This window comes from Daucus carota, chromosome 4, assembly GCF_001625215.2.
Source record: "Daucus carota subsp. sativus chromosome 4, DH1 v3.0, whole genome shotgun sequence".
NCBI classification, from domain to species: Eukaryota; Viridiplantae; Streptophyta; class Magnoliopsida; order Apiales; family Apiaceae; genus Daucus; species Daucus carota.
The window spans coordinates 48,706,778-48,728,922 of record NC_030384.2 but is presented as its reverse complement, the minus strand read 5'-3'; the positions used below and the strand labels follow the sequence as shown (position 1 = coordinate 48,728,922).

Genomic DNA, 22,145 nt, shown 5'->3' with positions numbered 1-22,145 from the left:
TTCTGTTTAAGATCCTGAGTCAAAAGAATTAGGGACGGGGAGGGTTTTCTTCAAAAATCAAGGGAACTCAGGGAAGTAAGACAATGAGCACTTGGGATGTCTTGACACAATTTATAGTACGGGTAATCCCCCCAAAATTTGATTAAGAGCCCTAGATACGAAGATGATTTTTGAAGTTGTGCTAAACTTGAAAACCAGGTATTAGGTATATACTTCAACTGAGATGCATGTTAGTCGAAGTAAGTGGGGTTTTGTTTTTCAAGGCCACGAGATGACTAAAAGGTACATCATTTTGGACTTGACAACCAATCAACAAATCTCTTTGCTTTGTCTTGATGTTAATTGTGGTAAATAATCTTTTGTTAATGTGCATGACATTTATTTTCTCGTGTTTGAGTTTAATTGCACTTTTTAATCTAGACCTTGCTGATTTGTAATGCAATTTTTTTTTACCCTCACAGATGTTTTCAAGATTACTCTTTCCACTCCTGGTTGTGGTGGTTTTGCAAGAGATGAATGGACAAGAGAGTGCACTTTAGGTATGCCGCTAAATTCTCTGTACTCACTACTAATATATCTTTTGAGAAGTTCGGTAAACTCTTGTATAAATAGCAGATGTAGTCAGCAAAATATGATATCTGGTAATCATTATGAATATTGGGATGTTTCCTTTTATTATTATCTTCAAGTTTTATGTGTGTGTGTTCGCGCAACCATTAGGAAATATCTTTCGAGGTTTTTGTGTTGCCAAAATAAGTGCTTAAACTGTCATTGTCATTGGAGTACAAAAAACTTGCTCTAAAATAGAACGAACACAAACACATAGCTAACAACTGGATGAAGTTGTGTCGAATGTGTAGTGCTCTTAAATCACGGGTTGATACTAATCACTGAAGTGTTGAGGACACCGTGGAAGTGGAGGAATCTTGACTTCAGAAATTTTGTTGAGCAGAATGATTATCCCCATTCGTGGTCTTTGCCAGAATGGAACAACAAATAAAAAACATGTTTCTATCTACTAGATGAAGTTGTTTCAGATGTCCATTGATCGTAAATTATGGAGTGATCTGCAGTATCCTTTGTAAAACCATGGAGAAACCGAGGAAATGGAGGAATCTCAACTTCTATAATTCCCTCTAGAAACTGAATCACAAGCCCCATACTTGGTCTATTCTTCTCATCATCTTGAATGCACCAACAAGCCACTCTGCAGGCTCTAAGCACTTCGCTTGGATCTGCTTCACCTTGCAATTTTTGATCCAAGAATTGCATTACCGCTTCTTCTCCTTCACTTAATTTCTTTGCAACTAGAGCCGGGAAATAGTCACCATCATCTAACAACTCCATATTTCTCCTCCCTGATATGATCTCAAACAAAAGCTTTCCGTAGCTAAAAACATCTGCTTTTACAGTGATGGCCTCACCCGAAATCCATTCTGGTGCAAGATATCCTCGTGTTCCTCTTATTGTTGTCAAGACTCGGCTAAACTCTCGGCCAAGAAGCTTGGCTAGGCCGAAATCAGCAACTTTCGCATTAAACTCATCATCCAACAAAATGTTATCAGGCTTAATATCACAATGTATGATACAATCCCTGCACTTTTCGTGGAGATAATGCAACCCTCTAGCAGTTCCGATCATGATGTTGTACCTTGCTTTCCATTCTAGAAAAACATTGGAATTTTGGCGAAACAAGTGATTTTCAAGCGAACCATTCTTCATGTAATCAAACACCAAAAGTCTTTTTTCACCTTCTATGCAGAATCCTTGAAGGCGAACAAGGTTGATATGTTGAATTTGCCCGATTGTGCTCACCTCTGCGCGGAACTGCTTCTCTCCCTGCTTCAAATTCTTCAACCTTTTAACTGCTATAGCTCTGGAGTTTGGTAAAGTGCCTTTGAAAACTGACCCAAACCCGCCTTCACCCAGTTTTTCTGAGAAGTTCTTGGTTGATTTTCTAATATACTTGTACTTGAACACCATCAAATCCTCTGCTGCCCCATCATATATTCCCATTTTTCGTTTCCACTGCTGCAAGATATATAATATTACTGCAGCAAGCAAAATAATGAACCCCCCTGAAGCTGCTACAAAAATCCAAACACTAATCTTCCTAGCTTTTCCTGACTTTGCAATCCGAACATTGAAAATAATTCTGTTAAAAGTAAAAGAAGTCAATTTGACATTGTACACCTCACCATTCCAAATCACACATGTAACGCTAACTGCGTCATATACGTAGCCGGTGCATGTACAATTTCTCAAACAAGCAGACCAGCATTCTTCATAACTCTTAACATCCAAAGACGGTGAGTTTTCTGTATATGATGAGTTTGGAAATTGCACGATTGTAGATAAAAATGTGTCCTCACTTCCTCCTCCAACTCCACATTCTAGACGGGATTTCCTAATGCATCCATCACTATAATTTTCATTTTTCCAATCATTCGACACTCTTTCATATCCTGGCAAACAATCACATGGAAACACTTTCCCCTCATTGCATGTTCCAAAAGCACCACAAAAGTTCATAACATCACACTTTGTGTTTGGCCAGTCCCAAAACAGATCCCAGTGGCATTCTGGGAAATCACCCCGACACACGAACTGCTTAAGTTTCCCTTCCGTGTCGATCATAAATCGCGTGACTCTTTTAGGAATAGCAACTTCATACGTGAACACGTTCTCATTGGCGTCCGAAATATATGTAAAATTTGAGATAAAAGGGTTCCAGTCGAAATCGGGAACAAACTCAAAATTCGACCCTGTCCATGCACCTGAAGAAAATAGTGCTGTCCCATCGCTAAAAAGTGAATATTCTTCAACATCGAGTGCATCTGTGTTCACCTTAAGTGAGTAATGACCAGGGGAAGGATCTTTAGCATTTCGCCACGAAGTAAGATAGATATTCTCCTTTTTTAATCTGTTATATCCAATTTTACCACCCGGAAGCCAAGTGTCTGTTGGGTAATCAAAACTTTGCCATATAATGTCAGAGGAATCTTGATTATCTCGTATAACAAAATTTCCACTGTCAAGAAGGATGGCTACGGATGAATTATATCTTTTCACGGCAGAATTCGAGGACCAAATTTGGATTCTTGACTCATTCAACAGAGCAAGATTTCCATTTGGGAATAGTTTTAGTTGAGAATCAAAAGGATTGAAAACAGGGTGCTTTCTATTTGCTACCCACACAATAGTTTTATTACCAAAATTCTTATACCATATACCAATATAATATTTTTTGGACCGACCTGGTGTGAAGAAACCTAGTTCAAATATCCCACCTTCCGAGGATATGGTTTGGTTGCCGGAGAGAGTCTGACCGTTGGCAATGACATCGGTTCCTTCATGAAGATGAGGTTGGAAGCAAAGAACATAAAGGAGCGACACAAGTAGATTCAGAGTTCTTTTCTTGGTCAAGCCCATTTTAGGTCTCCTGCTTGTAAGAAAACAAACACGAGAGATAGAAAAGTTAATAATGCGTTACCTGTGAGAAGAGAGATATCGCAAGGATATGTACAGTAGTATATAAAACTGTAGGAACTTTCCAACGTATAAAGACAGGGGCTTTGCAACTTGCTGAGTGAATTAGGGCAGCTTGACTAAATTTAAAAAGAGTACTTATTATTTATAAATTAAAAGTTATTTATAAGTAAAAAATAATTTTTAATCTATACATTTATATAATTTTTTGATTTTTTGATATTTACAACTTATCGGGTATATAATATATTTAACATAATAATAAATTAGGATAAATCATCTTTTAAAATGATTCTTTACATGTTTGTAAAATCAAAATTTCAAAAATAAAAATAAGTCATTTAAAGAGTTATGATTTTTAATTTCTTCGACTCTGATTCATAAGTCGGAATTGAAATATTCTTTACAAAAAATAAACCGTTTCTTACTTATAAGTCCAAAAACTCGACTTTAAGCCCATGCAAACACTACCTTAGCAGCCTTAGTCGGCCAGTGTTCTACATTTGAATGAGTCACTGAAACATTTATGATTTTCAATTTGTCAAATCATGACTTGAATGAAAGTTGACTAATAACTTTGAATAAACTAATTGCGACTTGAGCTGGGCCAAACACTCTGGCACAGATGTTGTATATCTTGTTACCATCTTTTTCTTATTCAGGTTGATGTGTTTATAAATCAAGAATTCGGAGTTACTACTAGTGCAGCAGTGTTGATTAGCATGCTGGTTTGGATATGACTGCTTTATCTTCTTTGCTTACTCTGGCTTCAATTTTACCGACAATAACAAATATTGGAAATTGTTATTCCCAGAGTTTTTTCTTTTTTCTTCCAGATTTTATAATTTTTATAACATTTGATATTACAATATGTCATAAATATATGAACATTTCTTGGAGTATCTTTGAACAGCACAGGTGGTAGCAAATTATATGTTATTGTCATTAAATTACATATTGGGATGTTACTTCAATTTCTGGTGCTTAACATCCTAGTTAATTATTCGCACATAATAAATTTCTTTGAGTTTGCCAAAATAGTACTCCCTCTGTTTTTTTTATATGACGCTTGACTTTTTGCACACATCTCAATGTGCTTTGACCGGGCCCTTAAAATTATTATTTTTTAAATTTTCTTGTTTTGAATAAAAGTAGGTAAAAAATAGTTTAATTCGGAAAAAGAAAATTTAAAAAATAATATATTTAAGTGCCCGGTCAAAGCACATTGAGATGTGTGCAAAAAGTCAAGCGTCATATAAAAAAAACAGAGGGAGTAGCATTTTGGACTTGAAGAAAGTTGCTCATTCCCTGATCTGAAGACCAGGATTCCTATCCCCTCCTCGAAATGAACTCTGTTGATTACTTTAGCATTTAGATACAGTGATCAGGGACTAAGAAAAACTATGCTGGACAAATGAGTTTGGTTCATAGTTAATGAGCCCCGTTAATGTAAATCGGAATCTCCTGTTAACGGGAATTGAAATCTTAAACCCATTTGTTGGTATTTGGATTATAAAATTTGTGACATGGATTGAGAATTCCAATCCAAACAATCACAATCTGTTGGTGTCTGGATTATTAATTATGTGACTTGGAATGAGAACCCAATTCCACTTCGAGGCTAAGTCATTCCTTACACTCTCCTTTGAATACCCATTCCCATGCCCCGCATTTTCATACTCTTTATTCTCATTCCCGATTCTTGTTCCAGCTAACGATCCAAACACCCGCTAATAGGTAAGCGTGTTAACTTCCCGCTGCCTGAAATTCTTATTGCAATCAGAAAGATATCTTACAGGAAAGGTGACTGATGGTGCAATTGTATTGCTATATGCACGCAGAAGCAATTCGACTTGTAAATAGAATTTGTTTGTTACTAATTCTTGCGAAAATAGGACATATACAAGCATATATCTAACTGATGGAAGTTCTGTTGAATGCACAGTGATGGTATAAATTAGTGTATACTATCTCCGTAATACTAGGAGAAACAGGGAAATGCAGGAATCATAACTTTCTGAAATCCCTATATAAGCTTGGCTAGGCCTTTGCCAAAGTAGAATAGCTGATAAAACATGCAGATATGTCTAATTATTGGATGAAGTTGTGTAGAATGTATAAGGCTCGTGAACTATGCTTTGATATTCATTATCCTTTGCAAAACCTCGGAGAAACCAGGGAAATGGAGGAATCCCTACTTCTGAAATTCCCTCTAGAATCTGAATCACAAGCCCCATAGTTGGCCTATTCTTCTCATCATCTTGAATGCACCAACAAGCTACTTTGCAAGCTCGCGTAAGTTCAATTGAATTGGCTTTACCTTTCAGTTTTTGATCTAAGAACTGCATCAATACTTCTTCCCCTTTGCTTATTTTGTCTGCAACTAGAGCGGGAAAATAGTCACCATCATCTAACAACTCCATGTTTCTCCTCCCTGATATGATCTCAAACAACAGCTTTCCGTAGCTAAAGACATCTGCCTTTGCAGTGATGGCCTCGCCTGAAATCCATTCCGGTGCAAGATATCCTCTTGTTCCTCTTATTGTTGTCAAGACTCGGCTACAGTCTCGGCCAATAAGCTTAGCTAGGCCAAAATCACCAACTTTGGCATTAAACTCGTCGTCCAACAAGATGTTATCAGGCTTAATGTCACAATGTATAATACAATCCCTGCACTTTTCATGGAGATACTTCAAGCCTCTAGCAGTTCCAATCATAATGTTGTACCTTGCTTTCCAATCTAGAGAAACATTAGAATTTTCGCGAAACAAGTGATGTTCAAGAGAACCATTCTTCATGTATTCCAATACTAAAAGTCTTTTATCATCTTCTATGCAAAATCCTTTAAGGCGGACAAGGTTGATATGTTGAATTTGCCCAATTGTGCTCACTTCTGCGCGGAACTGTTTCTCCCCTTGCCTCAAATTCTTAAGAACTTTAACTGCTATACCTCTGGAGTCTGGCAAAGTACCCTTAAAAACCGAGCCAAATCCGCCTTCACCCAGTTTTTCTGAAAATTCCTTCGTCGCCTTTTTGATGTCTTTGTACTTGAACAATATCAGATCCCCTGCCTCCCCATTATACCTTCCTACTTTCCGTTTCATCAGCTGCAGGATAACTAATGTTACTATGCCGAGCAAAACAAAGAGGACCCCAACAGCTCCTATAACAATCCAAACCCTCATCTTGCTGGTCTTTCCGGACTCTTTGACGCGAACATGAAAAACTCTTTCCCTGTTGTCACCAGAAGCTAGTTGTTGGATATTATACACCTCTCCATCCCAAACCACGCATTTGCCATCATCAAAGACATAACCAGTGCATGAACAATTACTCAAGCAAGCAGACCTACATTCTTTGTCACTCTTTACGCCTAAAGAACGTGAATCCCCTGTATCCTGGGTTGAAAATCGCATTGCCTTCAGAAAAAAAAAACGTGTCTTCTACTTCCCCTACATCACTACAATGCAGAGGTGATATCCTAGTGCACCCATCCGTATAATCTCCCAATGCCCAACTCTCAGCCAACTTCGGTTCATATCCTTGCAAACAATTACAAGAAGGTGCTTTTAATTGATTGCATGTGCTAAAAGCACCACAAAATCTTGGAACCTCACATTGTTCTGGTCGCAACCAGTTCCCTCCCCATCGATGTTCTGGGTAATTTTCTCTCCATGCAAACTGCCTAAACTGTCCTGTCACGTCGATCATAAACCGCGTGAGGGTCTTGGGGATAAGGTCATAAGTGAACTTGCTCTCGTTGACATCAGAAATATATCCGAAATTTAAGACATAAGGATTACTCTGAATTTCTGGAACAGACACAAAATATCTTCCCGTCCATGAGCCAGTAGTGAAGTACTGTTTAGTCTTATTGTAAACTAATACGAGACTTGTTTCATTAGTTTCCACCTCAAGTGAGAAAACACTAGGAGCAGGATCTTCTGCATTTCGCCACGAAGTAAGATAGATCTTCTCCTTTTTTCTTTTGTTATACCCAATTTTACCACCCGGAAGCCAAGTGTCTGTTGGGTAATCGAAACTTTGCCATATGATATCAGAAATATCTTGATCATCTCGGATCAAAAGATTTCCATTATTAAGAAGTATGGCTAAAGTTGCATTATCTTTTCTTGCAGTGGAATTTGAGGACCAAATTCGAATTTTTGACTCATTCAGTAGAGCAAGATTTCCATCTGGGAAGAGTTTTAATTCTGAATCGTAAGGATTGGTGACCGGGTGGTTTCTGTTTGCCACCCACACAACAGTTTTGTCAACAAAATTTTTATACCATATGCCTATGTAATAGTTTCTGGACTTACCTGGTGTGAAGAAACCAAGCTCAAATGTGCCATCTTTGGAGGATAACGTATGGTTGCCCGAAAGAGTCTGACCGCTGGCAATGACATCGGGTCTTTGACAAGTGATTGTTTCAAACACAAGAGCAAGGTGCAGTGCAAGAAGGTATAAGGATGTTTTCTTTCTCTCCAGCTTCATCCTATCAAAGAACAAACAAACACCAAGAAGTGGATTTTTATTCAAAATGTGTTACACATGACAGAGAACAGAAGAATGCTACTAATATAAGACGTTGAAGTATAAAAATATTAAGTTATATATAAAGTTGGAGTCAAATAACAGCTATTGGAAAATGAGTGGTGGATCTCTGCTTTTGACAAGTCTGCCTCTTGGTGCAAGCAAATATCTTGGCAATGACATTTGAGGCACTCTCCTCAAATATAGCCTGCCTGACTTTGGCCTAGGTATATACTTCAACTGAGTTGCATGTTAGTCTAACCAAGTGGGGTTTTGTTCTTAAAGGCCACAAGATGACTAAAAGGTACATCATTTTGGACTTGACAACCAATGAACCAAATCTCTTTGCTTTGCTTGATGTTGATTGTGGTAGATAATCAGTTCCCATTGCAGGTTCTTTGTACAAAGACCTTCCACTGTAGCAGAATACTTCAGAGGCAAACTGTCCTGGGACTCGAATAAATTTCTTCAATGGTATATTACCAAATTCTCTGTACCCACTACTATATATATTGAGAAGTTCTGTACAAATCTTATAAAAACAGCCAATGTAGTCAGCGATGTATGATATCTACTATAAGACCATAATTCTTATGATCCTCTGTAAAAGATATATAGTGTGCACAACTAGTGAAAGCTATGTGGTGATCGTACAAATCAAATTGAAAGTTTATTGCTCATTTCTTCTCAGATGAATACTTTGAACCTGCAATCTAACGTTCATCCACCATTATAATTAAAGATATAAATATCTCACAAGACAAATAACAAAGATGAAACATGTTTCTAACTACTAGAAGAAGTTGTTTCGGATGTCCATTGATGAAAAACAATGGTGTGATCTGCAGTATCTTTCGTAAAACCATGGAGAAACCGAGGGAATGGAGGAATTTCAATTTCTATAATTCCCTCTAGAAACTGAATCACAAGCCCCATACTTGGTCTATTCTTCTCATCATCTTGAATGCACCAACAAGCCACTCTGCAGGCTCTAAGCACTTCACTTGGATCTGCTACACCTTGCAATTTTTGATCTAAGAATTGCATTACCCCTTCTTCTCCTTCACTTAATTTCTTTGCTACTAGAGCCGGGAAATAGTCACCATCGTCCAACAACTCCATATTTCTCCTCCCTGATATGATCTCAAACAAAAGCTTTCCATAGCTAAAAACATCCGCCTTTACGGTAATGGCCTCACCTGAAATCCATTCTGGTGCAAGATATCCTCGTGTTCCTCTTATTGTTGTCAAGACTCGGCTAAACTCTCGGCCAAGAAGCTTAGCTAGGCCGAAATCAGCAACTTTGGCATTATACTCATCATCCAACAATATGTTATCAGGCTTAATGTCACAATGTATGATACAGTCCCTGCATTTCTCGTGGAGATAATTTAACCCTCTAGCAGTTCCGATCATAATGTTGTACCTTGCTTTCCATTCTAGAAAAACATTGGAATTTTGGCGAAACAAGTGATTTTCAAGAGAACCATTCTTCATGTAATCAAACACTAAAAGTCTTTTTTCACCTTCTATGCAGAATCCTTGAAGGCGAACAAGGTTGATATGTTGAATCTGCCCGATTGTGCTCACCTCTGCGCGGAACTGCTTCTCTCCTTGCTTCGAATTCTTCAGCCTTTTAACTGCTATCGCTCTGGAATCCGGTAAAGAACCCCTGAAAACTGCCCCAAAACCGCCTTCTCCCAGCTTTTCTGAGAAGTCTTTGGTAGATTTTTTGATGTCTTTGTACTTGAACAATACCAGATCCCCTGCTGACCCATTATATTTACCCACTTTCCATTTCCTCAGCTGCAATATAGCCACTGTTACCATGCCAAGAAAAGCAAAGAATCCCCCAACAGCGCCTACAACAATCCATACACTAATCTTGCTGCCTTTTCCAGATTTCTTTATCCGAACACGAAACACTCCACCTCTTTTGTCATCAGGACCCAGTTGTTGAAGATTATACACCTCTCCGATCCAAACCACACATTTATCACCATCAAACACATAGGCAGTGCATGAACAATTTCTTAAGCAAGCAGACTTGCATTCTTTGTCACTCTCAACATCCAGTGACAATGAATCCCCTGTATCTTGAAATGAAAATCGCGTTGCTTTAATAGACAAAAACGTGTCCTCTTCTCCTCCAACACCACATTTGAAAGCCCTTTTAATGCAGCCATCAGTATAATCTCCTAAATCCCAATTCTTTGACACCCTCGGTTCATACCCTTGCAAACAAGTACAAGAAGGCGCTTTCAACTGATTGCATGTTGCAAAAGCACCACAAACATTTGGAACTTCACATTGTTCTGGCCTCAGCCAATTTGCAACCCATCGACGTTCTGGAAAACTTTCTCTCCACGCAAACTGTCTGTACTGCCCCGTCTTGTCGATCATAAACCGTGTGAGGGTCTTAGGATTATCAGTGTCGTAAGTGAACTTGCTCTCATTCGCACTGGAAAAATATCCAAAATTTGAGATATAAGGGTTGCGCTGAATTTCTGGAGCAAGAACAAAGCTTGTTCCTGTCCATTCACCACTATACCAGTACCTTTTCGTCCTATTGTATAGCAACATGTGAGCTGTTCCATTTGTTTCCACCTCGAATGAGAAAAGACCAGGGGCAGGATCTTCTGCATTTCGCCACGAACTTAAATAAATATTTTCCTTTTTTAGTTTGTTGTATCCAATTTTGCCCCCACCCGGAAGCCAAGTGTCTGTTGGATAATCAAAACTCTGCCATATAATATTAGCGGACTCTTGACTGTCTCGTGTCACAAAATTTCCATTATCAAGAAGGATGGCTAAAGTTGAATTATGTTTTTTGGCTGTGGAATTTGAGGACCAAATTTGAATTCTTGCCTCATTTAGTAGAGCAAGATTTCCATTTGGGAAGAGCTTTAGTTCTGAATGAAAGGGATTGGAAATAGGGTGGTTCCGATTTGCTACCCAAACAACAGTTTTATTAGCAAAATCTTTATACCAGATGCCAATGTAGTAGTTTCGGGACTTACCTGGCGTGAAGAAACCTAGTTCAAATGTCCCTTCTTTCGAGACTATTGTCTTATTGCCAGAGAGAGTCTGACCGATGGCAATGACATTGGTTCCTTCAGACAGGCGAGTTTCAAAGAGAAGAACAAAAGAGAAAAGAATAGGAAGATATAAGTATGTACTCTTAGTTTTCAAGTACATCTTAAGGGAAAGCAAACACCAATATTATTAAATTTTTAGAATGTCTTGCATAAGACAAGAACACTGCAAGAGATATGGTATACAGATCTGAAGGCATTTGTCTACATATTTATAAACTCTGGAGTCAACCAACAAATCTTGGAGTCATCCAACAACTCGTCGACTCTGGGAGTCAACCAATTTTATTCTCAGCCATATTGATATAAGGTGATGAAAAGTTGAAAACACAGTGGTCATGATTTAGTTTAGGCTTTTTATTTTCGTTTGATTGTGAATGCCTATGAATCATGACAGAAGTATTGAAACATCAATTTTTCTCTTGCTATATAGTGAATCATTGACATAATGATGCTTAAATTTTCGAAGTCTGCAGCCTGTTTCATTTGTTTCATTCAAGAAGTAGACTTGAGCATTAGGTCAAGCAGTGTAAGTTTTATTAATTAAGCATGTTCTAAGGTTGAAGATAATGTAGATGTCTTTTCCTTTGACTAATATGCCTCATAGTTGAGGTAATTATGTTTTTTAGCTCAAGACTTGATATACTTCAACTGAGTGGCATAGTCTAAGGAAAGGATGTTCCTCACTTTTCTTGATTTTCCACTAAAGACTTCCTGTATCAACCCAATGTGTTTTTTCACTCTTTCTACACACACAGACAAAGTGCAAGACTTTCATGGATGTAAGAAGAACGAAGTTTCAGTAGGGTTTAAGACCAAATAGTAGCACATATAAGGATGAATTTTATTGTAAAATTTTAAATTCAGAACCAAACCTCTATAAAAACTATAAGTTTTGTAAGTTCTAAAAACAATTTATGAGTAAAAAATTGACTTATAAGTTGAATTATAGAAAATAGGAGTCTATTTTAGAGACTTGTCTAAGTTTGTAATATGATTAGTTGGGTATTTTTGCTTCAATTGCTGTGGATTGTCTTGCCTGGGTATGCCCTGTGACATTGTAGTTTGTTTTTCCTTAATATATTCTCATATATAGCAAAATGTACCCTGCAGAATCATAACTTCCATTCAGTATCAACTATCATGTATAGTTGTCCATGTTATTTGATGGTTGTAGTTTAGCTGATAAAGTTACCTGCATTCTGGTATGGGTTAGTATATAATTTTAAAAATATCGACAATTTAAAACTGTACAGAAAAAAATTGAAAATATTCACCTTCTGCATGAACAGAAATTCTGAAGAGAATCGTGTTATCTTCCTGGCTGTGGGGTTTGTGCAAGGAATCTATCATCTATGGACAAGACTTTGAAACTTAGGTATGTTACCAAATTCTTTATATCAAATGTTGTAATACCCCGAAAATATATTTTAAAATGTACTAAAACAGTAAGACTAATTAGTAATATGTATAGGGTCGCGCTCTGTGGAGAACACATTTCAGCGTGAGAACAATATTGTTCTACTGTAGAACATACAGTATTTAAAAAGTGAATAATGTGTTCAACACTTTTTAAAGGAGTGCAGAACAATTGGTCTCACTGTCCTCGCATATAGATTGTTATCACCTGACTCGCTGCCATATATAATAATATAGTCATTGACAAAATACTATAATGATTCTCAGAGTTGTATGCACCCCTTTATATATTGGATAAATTTATGCAAACTGCAACTTAAAGTTCTTGTCGTTCCTGTAATCTAAAGATGAATATATAACAGGAAGATAACTGAGATGCAATTACATCGCTTAATTTATGCAAGAGAATCTCAACCTGCATAGAACTAACTATTGTATGTAGTTGTATCAAATGTCTGATGCTGGTAAACTATGGTCTGAAATTTATTATCCCCTATAAAACCTTGGAGAAACCGAGGAATCGGTGGAATCCCAACTTCTGAAATTCCCTCTAGAATCTGAAGCACAAGCCCCATAGCTGGCCTATTCTTTTCATCATCTTGAATGCACCAACAAGCCACTTTGCAAGCTCTGGTCACTTCACTTGAGTCTGCATCACCTTCTAGTTTTTGATCTAACATGTTCAGTACATCCTCCCCTTTGCTTAATTTCTCTGCAACAAGAGCTGGAAAATAGTCACCATCATCTAACAAATCCCTATTTCTCCTCCCTGATATGATCTCAAACAACAGGTTTCCGTAGCTGAAAACATCAGCCTTTGCAGTGATGGCCTCGCCTGAAATCCATTCTGGTGCAAGATATCCTCTTGTTCCTCTTATTGTTGTCAATACACGGCTGAATTCTCGGCCAAGAAGCTTGGCTAGGCCAAAATCACCAACTTTGGCATTAAACTCTTCATCCAACAAAATGTTATCAGGCTTAATATCACAATGTATGATACAATCCCTGCATTTTTCATGGAGATAATTTAATCCTCTAGCAGTTCCAATCATGATGTTGTACCTTGCTTTCCAATCTAGAAATACATCAGAATTTTGGCGAAACAAGTGATTTTCAAGCGAACCATTCTTCATGTAATCAAAAACTAAAAGTCTTTTTTCACCTTCTATGCAGAATCCTTGAAGGCGAACAAGGTTGATGTGTTGAATTTGCCCGATTGTGCTCACCTCTGTGCGGAACTGCTTCTCTCCTTGCTTCAAATTCTTCAGCCTTTTAACTGCTATATCTCTGGAATTTGGTAAAGTCCCTCTGAAAACTGTTCCAAACCCGCCTTCACCCAGCTTTTCTGAGAAGTCTTTGGTAGATTTACTGATGTCTTTGTACTTGAATAACGTCAGATCCCCTTCTGCCCCATTATATCTTCCCACTTTTTGTTTCCTCAGCTGCAATATAACCATTGCTACCATGCCAAGCAAAATAAAGGACCCTCCGATGGCTCCCACAACAATCCAAACACTAGTCTTTCTGTCACTTCCAGATTTAGTAATCCGAACATGAAAAACACTTCCTCTGCTGTCATCAGAAGCCAGTTCTTGTAAATTATACACCTCTCCATTCCAAACCACGCATTTACCACCATTAAACACATAACCAGTGCATGAACAATCACTCAAGCAAGCAGACTTGCATTCTTTATCGCTCTCAACATCCAACGAGTGTGAATCCCCTGCATCCTGAAATGAAAATCGCATATTCTTTATTGAATAAAACTTGTCCTTTCCTTTTCCAACTCCACATCTAAAAGATGGTCTAATGCACCCATCAGTATGATCGCCTAGTGCCCAGTTTTTTGACACCTTTGGTTCATACTCCTTCAAACAAGTACAGAAAGGCGCTTTCAACTGATTGCATATCCCAAAAGCACCACAATACTTTAGAACTTCACATTGGTCTGGCCGCGTCCAATATGAAATCCATTGGCCATCTCGGAATATGAACTGCTTCAGCTGTCCCGTCGTGTCAATCATAAAGCGCGTGAGAACTTTAGGAATACCAATGTCATATGTGAACTTACTCTCATTGACATTGGTAATGTATTGAAGATTTGAGATTAAAGGGTTACGGTCAATTTCTGGAACAAGGACAAAACTTTTTCCTGTCCAGTCTCCAGTAGACCAGTATTGTATTGTTCTATTGTAGAACAAATTGTGACTCGTTCCATTTGGTTCCACCTCAAGTGAGAAAATACTAGGGGCAGGATTTTCTGCATTTTTCCAAGGAGTTAAATAAATCTTTTCCTTTTTAATTTTGTTATATCCAACCTTTCCACCACCCGGAAGCCAATTGTCTGTTGGATAATCAAAACTTTGCCATATGATATTAGACGAATCTTGAGTATCCCGCGTCATAAAATTTCCATTATCAAAAAGGATGGCTAAAGATGAATTATCTTTTTCTGCTGTGGAATTTGAGGACCAAATTTGAATTCTTGACTCATTTAGTAGAGCAAGATTTCCATTTGGGAAGAGCTTTAGTTCTGAATTGTAAGGATTTGAAACAGGGTGGTTTCTATTCGCTACCCAAACAACAGTTTTATTAGCAGAATTTTTATACCATATGCCAATGTAATAGTTCCGGGACTTACCTGGCGTGAAGAAACCTAGCTCAAATGTCCCATTTGCGGATGATATTGTTTCATTTCCAGAGAGAGTCTGACCTGTGGTGATAAGATCGGTTCCTTCACAAATACACGTTTCAAACAAAAGAACAAAAATAAGCAAACCATACAAGGATGTTTTCTTGGACTCCAGGAACATATTGTATAAAACTCCAGAAGTATAATGCTGGAGGAGATCTGGTACAAGCACATATATGAAGACAATATCCATTTATGAACCTCAAAAGTCAAGCAACAACTTCTGAAGTCAATTAACACCCATTATTTAAACCTGAAAGAAACTCTGTAACATAATTCATGATGTAGTTTCAGTAAATTTCAATAAAATCTTGACGAAATTGTCAGGAAACCCAACCACGCATACTTTACTGCAAGTGGTGTGTTATTTTATAGCAAAGAGTTGACATATTGTACTCATTTTTTCTCAGTTTGTTATTTTATAGCAAAGAGTTGACATATTGTACTCATTTTTTCTCAGTTTGCAGGCTGTTTCATTTGAACAATAAGGAAATGGACTGGAGATAGTTTAAAAATCATCTGTTAAGCAGGCTCCAAGGTTGAAAATTGAGCAGATGACCCTTATTTCTGACTAAATGAACTCAGTTGATGTAATTATATTGGGATGCCTCAAGACTTGGTCTGCATGTGTCAATGAAAACGAATCAATATTATATACATACACTTTTTTTGTTGATCCAGTCCCTTAAATATGAGCTATTGATATCCGAATCATTTTTTTTTGTACATAAACTAATGGCAACGGAGTACTCTGTACACGGTCGTGTTATATGCAGTACCTTAGAGCTGGTTTTATATGTGCTTTTATGTCCTCCCCTAGTTTTCCGCTACGACCCGTGACGGAACCAGGATTTAGGATTGGAGGGAGGAGAAAATGTAATTGTTAGTTTTTGGATGACAACTGAGTTTTTTTTTATAAATACTACTCCCTTTGGTTCTAAATTCTTTTCCTATTTGAGATGTTGGAACTGTTCATAACATGAGATAAATTACTAATTTACGTATAATTTATAAGACCAAATATAGTTATGAGTGATCTTGTTAGATACGTATTTATGAGTACTTTAATACGGTGAAATTTTTATATTTAATATTAATACAAAATTAAAGATATTAATGATTAAAAGTGTGTGTTGGCAAACGTGTCAAAGGCAAACAGGAAAAATATTAAGGGACGGAGATAGTACTGATTTCTAACTAAGAATCGGGACCTAGGAAAGAATTATTTAAGCAATTTTGAAGTTTAATCGGGACCGTAGTTTGTAAGATTAACAATATACACCTTTTAGTTGGATTAAGGATGAGAGAATGAACCGATTTAATCTTTAACACTTAAAATTGCTACCTAAGTATTGAAAAATATATTGCAGATGTAAGAATATAAGGGCAAGCATCAGCTGCATAAGTATTTATGATACAATGTTCTCGGTTCAATATAATATATAACAACTTACAATTACACAATTTAGGGCAAATTTTGGATGCCAAATCAAGAATTTAAAAGTACTTCACTCTTTATGAAGTAACAACAAATTAAACAGGATAATTGCTGAAAGCATTCGAGGTGTGACTATCAAATTGTTCGTATATATATAAGCAACTTCAAATTAATTTCAAATAGGAACCGCAGCTTCGAAAATGGTATCGAGGGAGCCCTGGATGCAGGACTTGAGCTTCTTCACATCAATAAAATCTTTCTCCACTGCAATAGTGATTCTCAGCTTTCCCACGTAACTCAGTACTGTTATTTCCAGACTCTGCAGATTAATAAGATCCGAGAAAAAGATGTCGAGTGTTCGAATCATATCGTATTTTTAGTGAACATTTTTTAGCGAAAAAAGTACCTGAGGAACGCCGGCCACGGCGAAGTACAAGCCGCTGATGGGATGATCATCCAGAGTCATTTGCTCCAGTGGTCCGATCAAGTTGGTGATGCCCATGCTCGAGTTGGACATTGTATTATATATGTATCTAGATGTTGTCTGTCGCACATTATTACCAAAATAATTAACAAAGTTTAGTGTGTCCATTAAACATAAGATCTTCATAATTACACAATTAGGTGGGACTTGTCGTGAATTAGTCTTCATAAACTAATTAATTTCATGTATAATTTGTACAAGATACTTATCGACTCTGACATACCACCCAATGATCGACTCTGGTCCTGTTGAAGAAATAGACTTCTCGTTTCACTTAATTACCCCCAAATCTGATAGACTGATACATATTATATTTAGGGGCCTTTGGATGGGTATGGGGATTGGGTATGAAATTGAGGGGTACGAGAACGAGTATCTCAGAAAAGTGTAAGAAATAGGTTCTAATTTTATACCGCTAATCGAAACACTAACACGTGGGTTGAGGTTCCGATTCCTGTTAACCAGACTCATTAATCATGAACCAAACGCCCCTTTAAATTTTGTAACCCAACCGTAGACGAGGATATGCAAGGAAAATATAATTTGGGACCGAGAATTATATTTTCAAGTTTCTGAAAATAAGCACGTACCTCAGGGCCTTTGATTTTTCGAACATGATCCAGTAAGCCGCCGGTGAGCAAAGCAGCTGCATTGTTCCTCTTTCGTTTGATGATGTGGTGAGATGCATACACGAAATCAAGAGGATCGAATTTGGCGGAGGGATCGTGACCAGGAGAAGGACTGCTTAATTTAGGGAGCGGAACGTGCAGGAAAGAAAAGTGATTTCCCCAGGGCATTGTAGCCTTGGGCTTAACCATTTCACTTATGGATTTATAGCCTTCCGCGTTCCTGGTGTTAAGTAACACCAATGCAGTAGAATTCGCGTCGCCTGAGTTCTTCTCTTCACCTTCCATGTATAGCCTCGTTCCGAGGAGGATCACTCCGGTGATCACATCGTTCAGTGTCTGTTAAGTCATAGGTCACAAATAATAACAATGTCATAAAATTTCAGGGAACTGATATTTCTGAAAAATAAGATTAACCAAACAGTCAATATGTAAAAAAAAAAAAAAAAGTGCATGAATTTGTTTTATTTTTACCACTTTAAGGCTTGTTTTGATTTGCTTGATATAATCCAAATCAAACTCCATGGTACTAATATCCATGGGAAGAAGCTCCAATCCGACGTCGCCGGAACGAATCGGCGACACGTCATCTTTCAGCACACTGCTCTTCAGAACACTCCATGCAAAATCCATGACAGTGTTCAAAATCCATGACGAAACTTGAGGCACACGCTTCATAATACTTTTAACGTCGCCACCTTCATGAGATTTCGATATTCGGCGCGCAGGGAACGTCAAAGGAAGAGCCGGATTCTCGGCTCTTTTGAGGCACGAAAGAAGAGCTCCGATGAGAGAATAGCCGTCGCCGAGGGAGTGGTGGAGCTTGAAGATTAGGTTTCCGGCTGCTTTGGTGGTGGGGAAAGGAAGGACGTGAACTTCCCATAGGGGCTGGTGTTCTGGAAGGGACTCCAAGGAGATTCTGGATAGGTATTCGTGGAGACATTTTTCGTAATATTCCGGTGACTTTCCGGCGGGAAATATTGGAACCCTAACGTGGTCTTTGATGTTCACTTCAACTTTCTTCCATTTCTTTGCGCCGTTCTTTTCACCCACCTGTAATCTCAAATATATTTAATTTGTGAACGTAAAATACTATCTCAAGCTATGATGAATTTAATTTAATTTTATCTATTATACATGCATGAAGGGTAGCTGAAAATGGGTAATATTTTAGGAAAATCCTAAGTATCCAAAAAATATTTTCAAATTTTTAATACTAGTAATTTGTTTGTCACGTCATTTACGGAAAAAAATTGAAAACAGAATTTAGGGTACGTACATTTTGTTTGTCACGGCATTTACGGAAAAAAATTGAAAACAGAATTTAGGGTACGTACACTGCTCATATTTTTGTGGGTCATAAATAATATTTTAACTTAACTGATATTTTCGAAACTTATTTTTTACATGCAAGTGCACAAAAAATTATAGATATCAAACTAGAAAGGTTATTCTAATATAAAAATAAAATATATATAATCGATGGTAGGTCTTGTGTCCTTTCGGGGAAGAAAAGGAGTGTACGTTTTATACAAAATCAGTTAAAGTTAATTAATTGCATATTATATTATTCAACTGAATTGCGGGTTAAGGTTTTTGGTTTGGCCGGTAAATAATTAAGAGCAGAGCAAGCTAGACCTAATTTTAGGTTCGTAAATCAAAGAAAAAATGGCATTGTAAGAAGTTTAGGTATAACTTTCGGGGGCCTTTAATCACTTTGGTAACACAGAAACAGAAAGTTAAGTAAATTTTGCATGTCACTCTGTGCGCCAAAGCTTGCAGTATCAACTACCCCCGAAAGTTTGTATAGGTTTAGCGCATTTGAGAGACGCACAAAGTAATTAAACTCTGCGCGCATGAGCTCAGAAAATGAAAAAGTCACGTTCAGTTGACGCAAGTTGGTTTCGTCCTGCATCACTGTTTACTTTAAAGATGCGAGAGTCTAGCTAACATTCTTTTGCATAATAAGTATTCTTAATAGCCTAGTCTAGTGATGAAAACTGATAATTTTATATGAAATTAATCATCGGTGGTACCTTAATAGCCTGCAATATTTGCATCCGTGACTGATTTGAATAAAATAACACATATAGTAATTGATTAAAAACAAGGAAAGCATGTGATTAATACTTTGTATAAGTATACGTAGCTATGAGAGTGAAGTAGCCTTGATTAAGAATGTACCATAATAGAAGAAAAGCGTTGGTTGATGGGGATAAACAGATTCTTGAGCAGCGAAACGGTCTGTAAATCGTGAATCGGAACTTCAAACTCCAAAACCGCAACTATAGTGAGCGATAACACCGAGCTGTTCAAGTACTGTCCACTGGGACTCACCGGAGCAAACATATCTTCATAAAACTCCATCAATATGAAAAAAATAAAAAAGTATTTATCAGCTCTTAACCAAATAAGCTCTTTTAGCTCTAGGCTAAGAGTAAATTATAGGTGTAGTGTAAAAGGCAATATATGAGAAATTGTGGGTGTAGGCGTTGCTAATTTATATAGGCATGGCATGAGGATAAAAGAGTGTAGAATTCAAGTGTGATGTGTGCATTCGCTCCTGCTTCGTGTGTGGACGGTCTAGCTAGCGATGACCAAAGAAATGGTAGTTTCTTGTTCAACATAATCATCTGCAACTTTTTTGTTTGCTATCGATGAAACTTAAATGAGGAGGCAATGGAAGTCCAAGTTTTTATGTTTTTGCTCCACTGACTTGCACAATTTTGTATCACTAGTTTTTTTTAAACTAAAATATAATATTACTATAAGAGTTGTTAGTTTGAAACGGATACTGTGTTTGTCTTGTCCTTGCAACTCTGGCTTACCGTTTCATATATATCAACTAGTTGAAAAGCCGCGCGTTGCGGCGGCCTATAAAAATTATATTAAATAATTTAATATTAATATTTGTAGAATGCAATAATTTTATGGCTGTTCATAAAAAATATATTAATGATTCAAAATTAATATTTGTAGGATAAAATAAATTTTATATTATAAAAATCTTGATGTAATACCAATACTAATATATAAAATTGCAAAATTGGACTATAATTCATGGTGAAAAAATGAAAATAAATTTCCACACGTAATTAACAATTTAAAGCATGACGAATCTTAATTTTATTTGTGTTTTTTTTTTGAATCATGTTCTTACATGGTCATCTTCCTCCAATTCTTTTGGATTGATTGTGCACAAAAACATCTAACTTAAATTCGTGAGACAGTGGTCTATAACTACCCTTGCTTGTAACAACCATTATTTTATAATACTGTATAAACAATCTTCACTTAAAAGTTGCACTTAAAAGTTGCTTGAACGGAGCCAACGGATAATGCATGAATAATATTTTCCTCTATACAAAGTAAATTATAAAAAAATTAACAACAAACATGTCCGGTTAACAAAACAAATATTATAAAAGGATAACCAACAAACACACGTTTAATTTATTGATATCATCCATCAGCTGCGGGTTTCTACGTAAAAATAAATAAATTATTGATATCATCCATCAATATCATGTCAAGATTATATTCTTCTCCCATGTTGCATAGTGGTCTATAACTAACTTTGTTTGCAACAACTTTTATTTTTTTAATAGCGAATAAACAGCTTTCACTTATCGTTGTAGAAAAACGACACCACCGAATTAGAAATCGAGCAAGAGAACTATCGCTAGAGAGAGGTAGGACCGTGGTATTGAGAAAAAGAGTAGGTTGTGTTTAGATAATCCAAAACCCTACAACCTATACCCCAGGTTGTGTTTAGATAATCGAAAACCCTACAACCTATAGGGGTATTTATAGGTGCAGAGAGACTTGTGTGCTACTCTTTCCCATAATTAAATAATCTGAAACAAAATCAGATTAAAATTTTCAAGTTACTATATTCCATAAATAATCTGAAACAAAATCAGATTAAAACTTTCAAGTTACTATATTCCATAAATAATCTGAAACAAAATCAGATTCCGAAACTTGCTTCTAATATATCCGAAACTAAAAAAGGTAATTCTAATTTTTGATATTTTTCATCCAAAAATTCCAGAAAATTAGAAAAATCGAACGGAGCGATGTGAGAGGCGCCACCTACACGCCCCTCGCTTCTCCTTTATATAAGTATATTGATTGTTAGTATTAATCTTGATTAAAATGACTCCTATAAGTTTTGCTTTTATAACCGCTTCACTTTAGGGTCACTCCGTTTCTTTGTTTCTTGTAATCAGAATGATCCATATGTTGTGCTTGAATTCTTCAAACTTGCAAGTAGAATTATGTTTCTTTTCTTTGGTGTCGAAAATAAAGACTTATTTTTAAAAAAATCATGTTTATAGAATATTGTCTACTAGTATTGAAT

The 22,145-nt window shown here is 36.8% G+C and overlaps 6 protein-coding genes and 1 long non-coding RNA gene across 8 annotated transcripts; 1 reads left to right on the top strand and 6 right to left on the bottom strand.

Annotated features, from left to right (window-relative positions):
• Positions 1 to 19: 19 nt before the first annotated feature.
• LOC108219033 (uncharacterized) lies at positions 20 to 4,391 on the top strand. The gene is made up of 3 exons (XR_001806531.1): positions 20 to 282; positions 462 to 539; positions 4,152 to 4,391. It is a non-coding gene; the product is annotated as an uncharacterized LOC108219033 (long non-coding RNA).
• On the bottom strand, positions 713 to 3,535 carry LOC108219031 (G-type lectin S-receptor-like serine/threonine-protein kinase At2g19130). Its single transcript, XM_017392267.2, has one exon. It carries the CDS (start codon positions 3,430 to 3,432, stop codon positions 1,012 to 1,014), a length of 2,421 nt encoding a protein of 806 aa, XP_017247756.2. The 5' UTR covers positions 3,433 to 3,535; the 3' UTR covers positions 713 to 1,011.
• A 512-nt stretch (positions 4,392 to 4,903) lies between the features above and the next one.
• Positions 4,904 to 8,365, bottom strand: LOC108217508 (G-type lectin S-receptor-like serine/threonine-protein kinase At2g19130). The gene has a single exon (XM_064091469.1). The coding sequence runs from the start codon at positions 6,903 to 6,905 to the stop codon at positions 5,577 to 5,579; it is 1,329 nt and encodes a 442-aa protein (XP_063947539.1). The 5' UTR covers positions 6,906 to 8,365; the 3' UTR covers positions 4,904 to 5,576.
• Positions 6,942 to 7,986, bottom strand: LOC135152320 (G-type lectin S-receptor-like serine/threonine-protein kinase At2g19130). Its single transcript, XM_064092223.1, has 2 exons — positions 7,102 to 7,986; positions 6,942 to 7,031 (listed from the first exon to the last, which is right to left on the bottom strand). Exons 1-2 carry the CDS (start codon positions 7,984 to 7,986, stop codon positions 6,942 to 6,944), a joined length of 975 nt encoding a protein of 324 aa, XP_063948293.1.
• Positions 8,366 to 8,499: 134 nt separating the features above from the next.
• Positions 8,500 to 11,443, bottom strand: LOC108219032 (G-type lectin S-receptor-like serine/threonine-protein kinase At2g19130). Its single transcript, XM_017392268.2, has one exon. It carries the CDS (start codon positions 11,221 to 11,223, stop codon positions 8,812 to 8,814), a length of 2,412 nt encoding a protein of 803 aa, XP_017247757.2. The 5' UTR covers positions 11,224 to 11,443; the 3' UTR covers positions 8,500 to 8,811.
• A 1,365-nt stretch (positions 11,444 to 12,808) lies between these two features.
• LOC108219030 (G-type lectin S-receptor-like serine/threonine-protein kinase At2g19130) lies at positions 12,809 to 15,524 on the bottom strand. Its single transcript, XM_064091468.1, has one exon. It carries the CDS (start codon positions 15,425 to 15,427, stop codon positions 12,965 to 12,967), a length of 2,463 nt encoding a protein of 820 aa, XP_063947538.1. The 5' UTR covers positions 15,428 to 15,524; the 3' UTR covers positions 12,809 to 12,964.
• Positions 15,525 to 16,605: 1,081 nt separating this feature from the next.
• Positions 16,606 to 20,400, bottom strand: LOC108216822 (wax ester synthase/diacylglycerol acyltransferase 7). Of its 2 annotated transcripts, none has more exons than XM_064092755.1 (5): positions 19,967 to 20,394; positions 18,257 to 18,835; positions 17,747 to 18,121; positions 17,079 to 17,216; positions 16,606 to 16,991 (listed from the first exon to the last, which is right to left on the bottom strand). In XM_064092755.1, the coding sequence occupies exons 1-5, from the start codon at positions 20,147 to 20,149 to the stop codon at positions 16,848 to 16,850; spliced, it is 1,419 nt and encodes a 472-aa protein (XP_063948825.1). In that variant the 5' UTR covers positions 20,150 to 20,394; the 3' UTR covers positions 16,606 to 16,847. The 2 variants fall into 2 exon arrangements, with proteins under 2 accessions (XP_063948825.1, XP_063948826.1); XM_064092756.1 differs by having other exon boundaries at positions 16,838 to 16,975; positions 19,967 to 20,400.
• Positions 20,401 to 22,145: the final 1,745 nt, after the last annotated feature.

Bases quoted from the DNA above. Each gene is read 5' to 3' on its own strand.
- LOC108217508 (XM_064091469.1), bottom strand. From the start codon at position 6,905: ATGCGATTTTCAACCCAGGATACAGGGGATTCACGTTCTTTAGGCGTA.
- LOC135152320 (XM_064092223.1), bottom strand. From the start codon at position 7,986: ATGAAGCTGGAGAGAAAGAAAACATCCTTATACCTTCTTGCACTGCAC. The intron at 7,032-7,101 runs GTTCCAAGATTT...ATTGTTTGCAAG, and splicing joins TGCGACCAGAACAATGTGAG to GATATGAACCGAAGTTGGCT.
- LOC108219030 (XM_064091468.1), bottom strand. From the start codon at position 15,427: ATGGATATTGTCTTCATATATGTGCTTGTACCAGATCTCCTCCAGCAT.
- LOC108219032 (XM_017392268.2), bottom strand. From the start codon at position 11,223: ATGTACTTGAAAACTAAGAGTACATACTTATATCTTCCTATTCTTTTC.
- LOC108216822 (XM_064092755.1), bottom strand. From the start codon at position 20,149: ATGGAGTTTTATGAAGATATGTTTGCTCCGGTGAGTCCCAGTGGACAG. The intron at 18,122-18,256 runs GTAAAAATAAAA...ATGACTTAACAG, and splicing joins TCAAAACAAGCCTTAAAGTG to ACACTGAACGATGTGATCAC. The intron at 16,992-17,078 runs GTACTTTTTTCG...ATTAATCTGCAG, and splicing joins CCGTGGCCGGCGTTCCTCAG to AGTCTGGAAATAACAGTACT.
- LOC108219031 (XM_017392267.2), bottom strand. From the start codon at position 3,432: ATGGGCTTGACCAAGAAAAGAACTCTGAATCTACTTGTGTCGCTCCTT.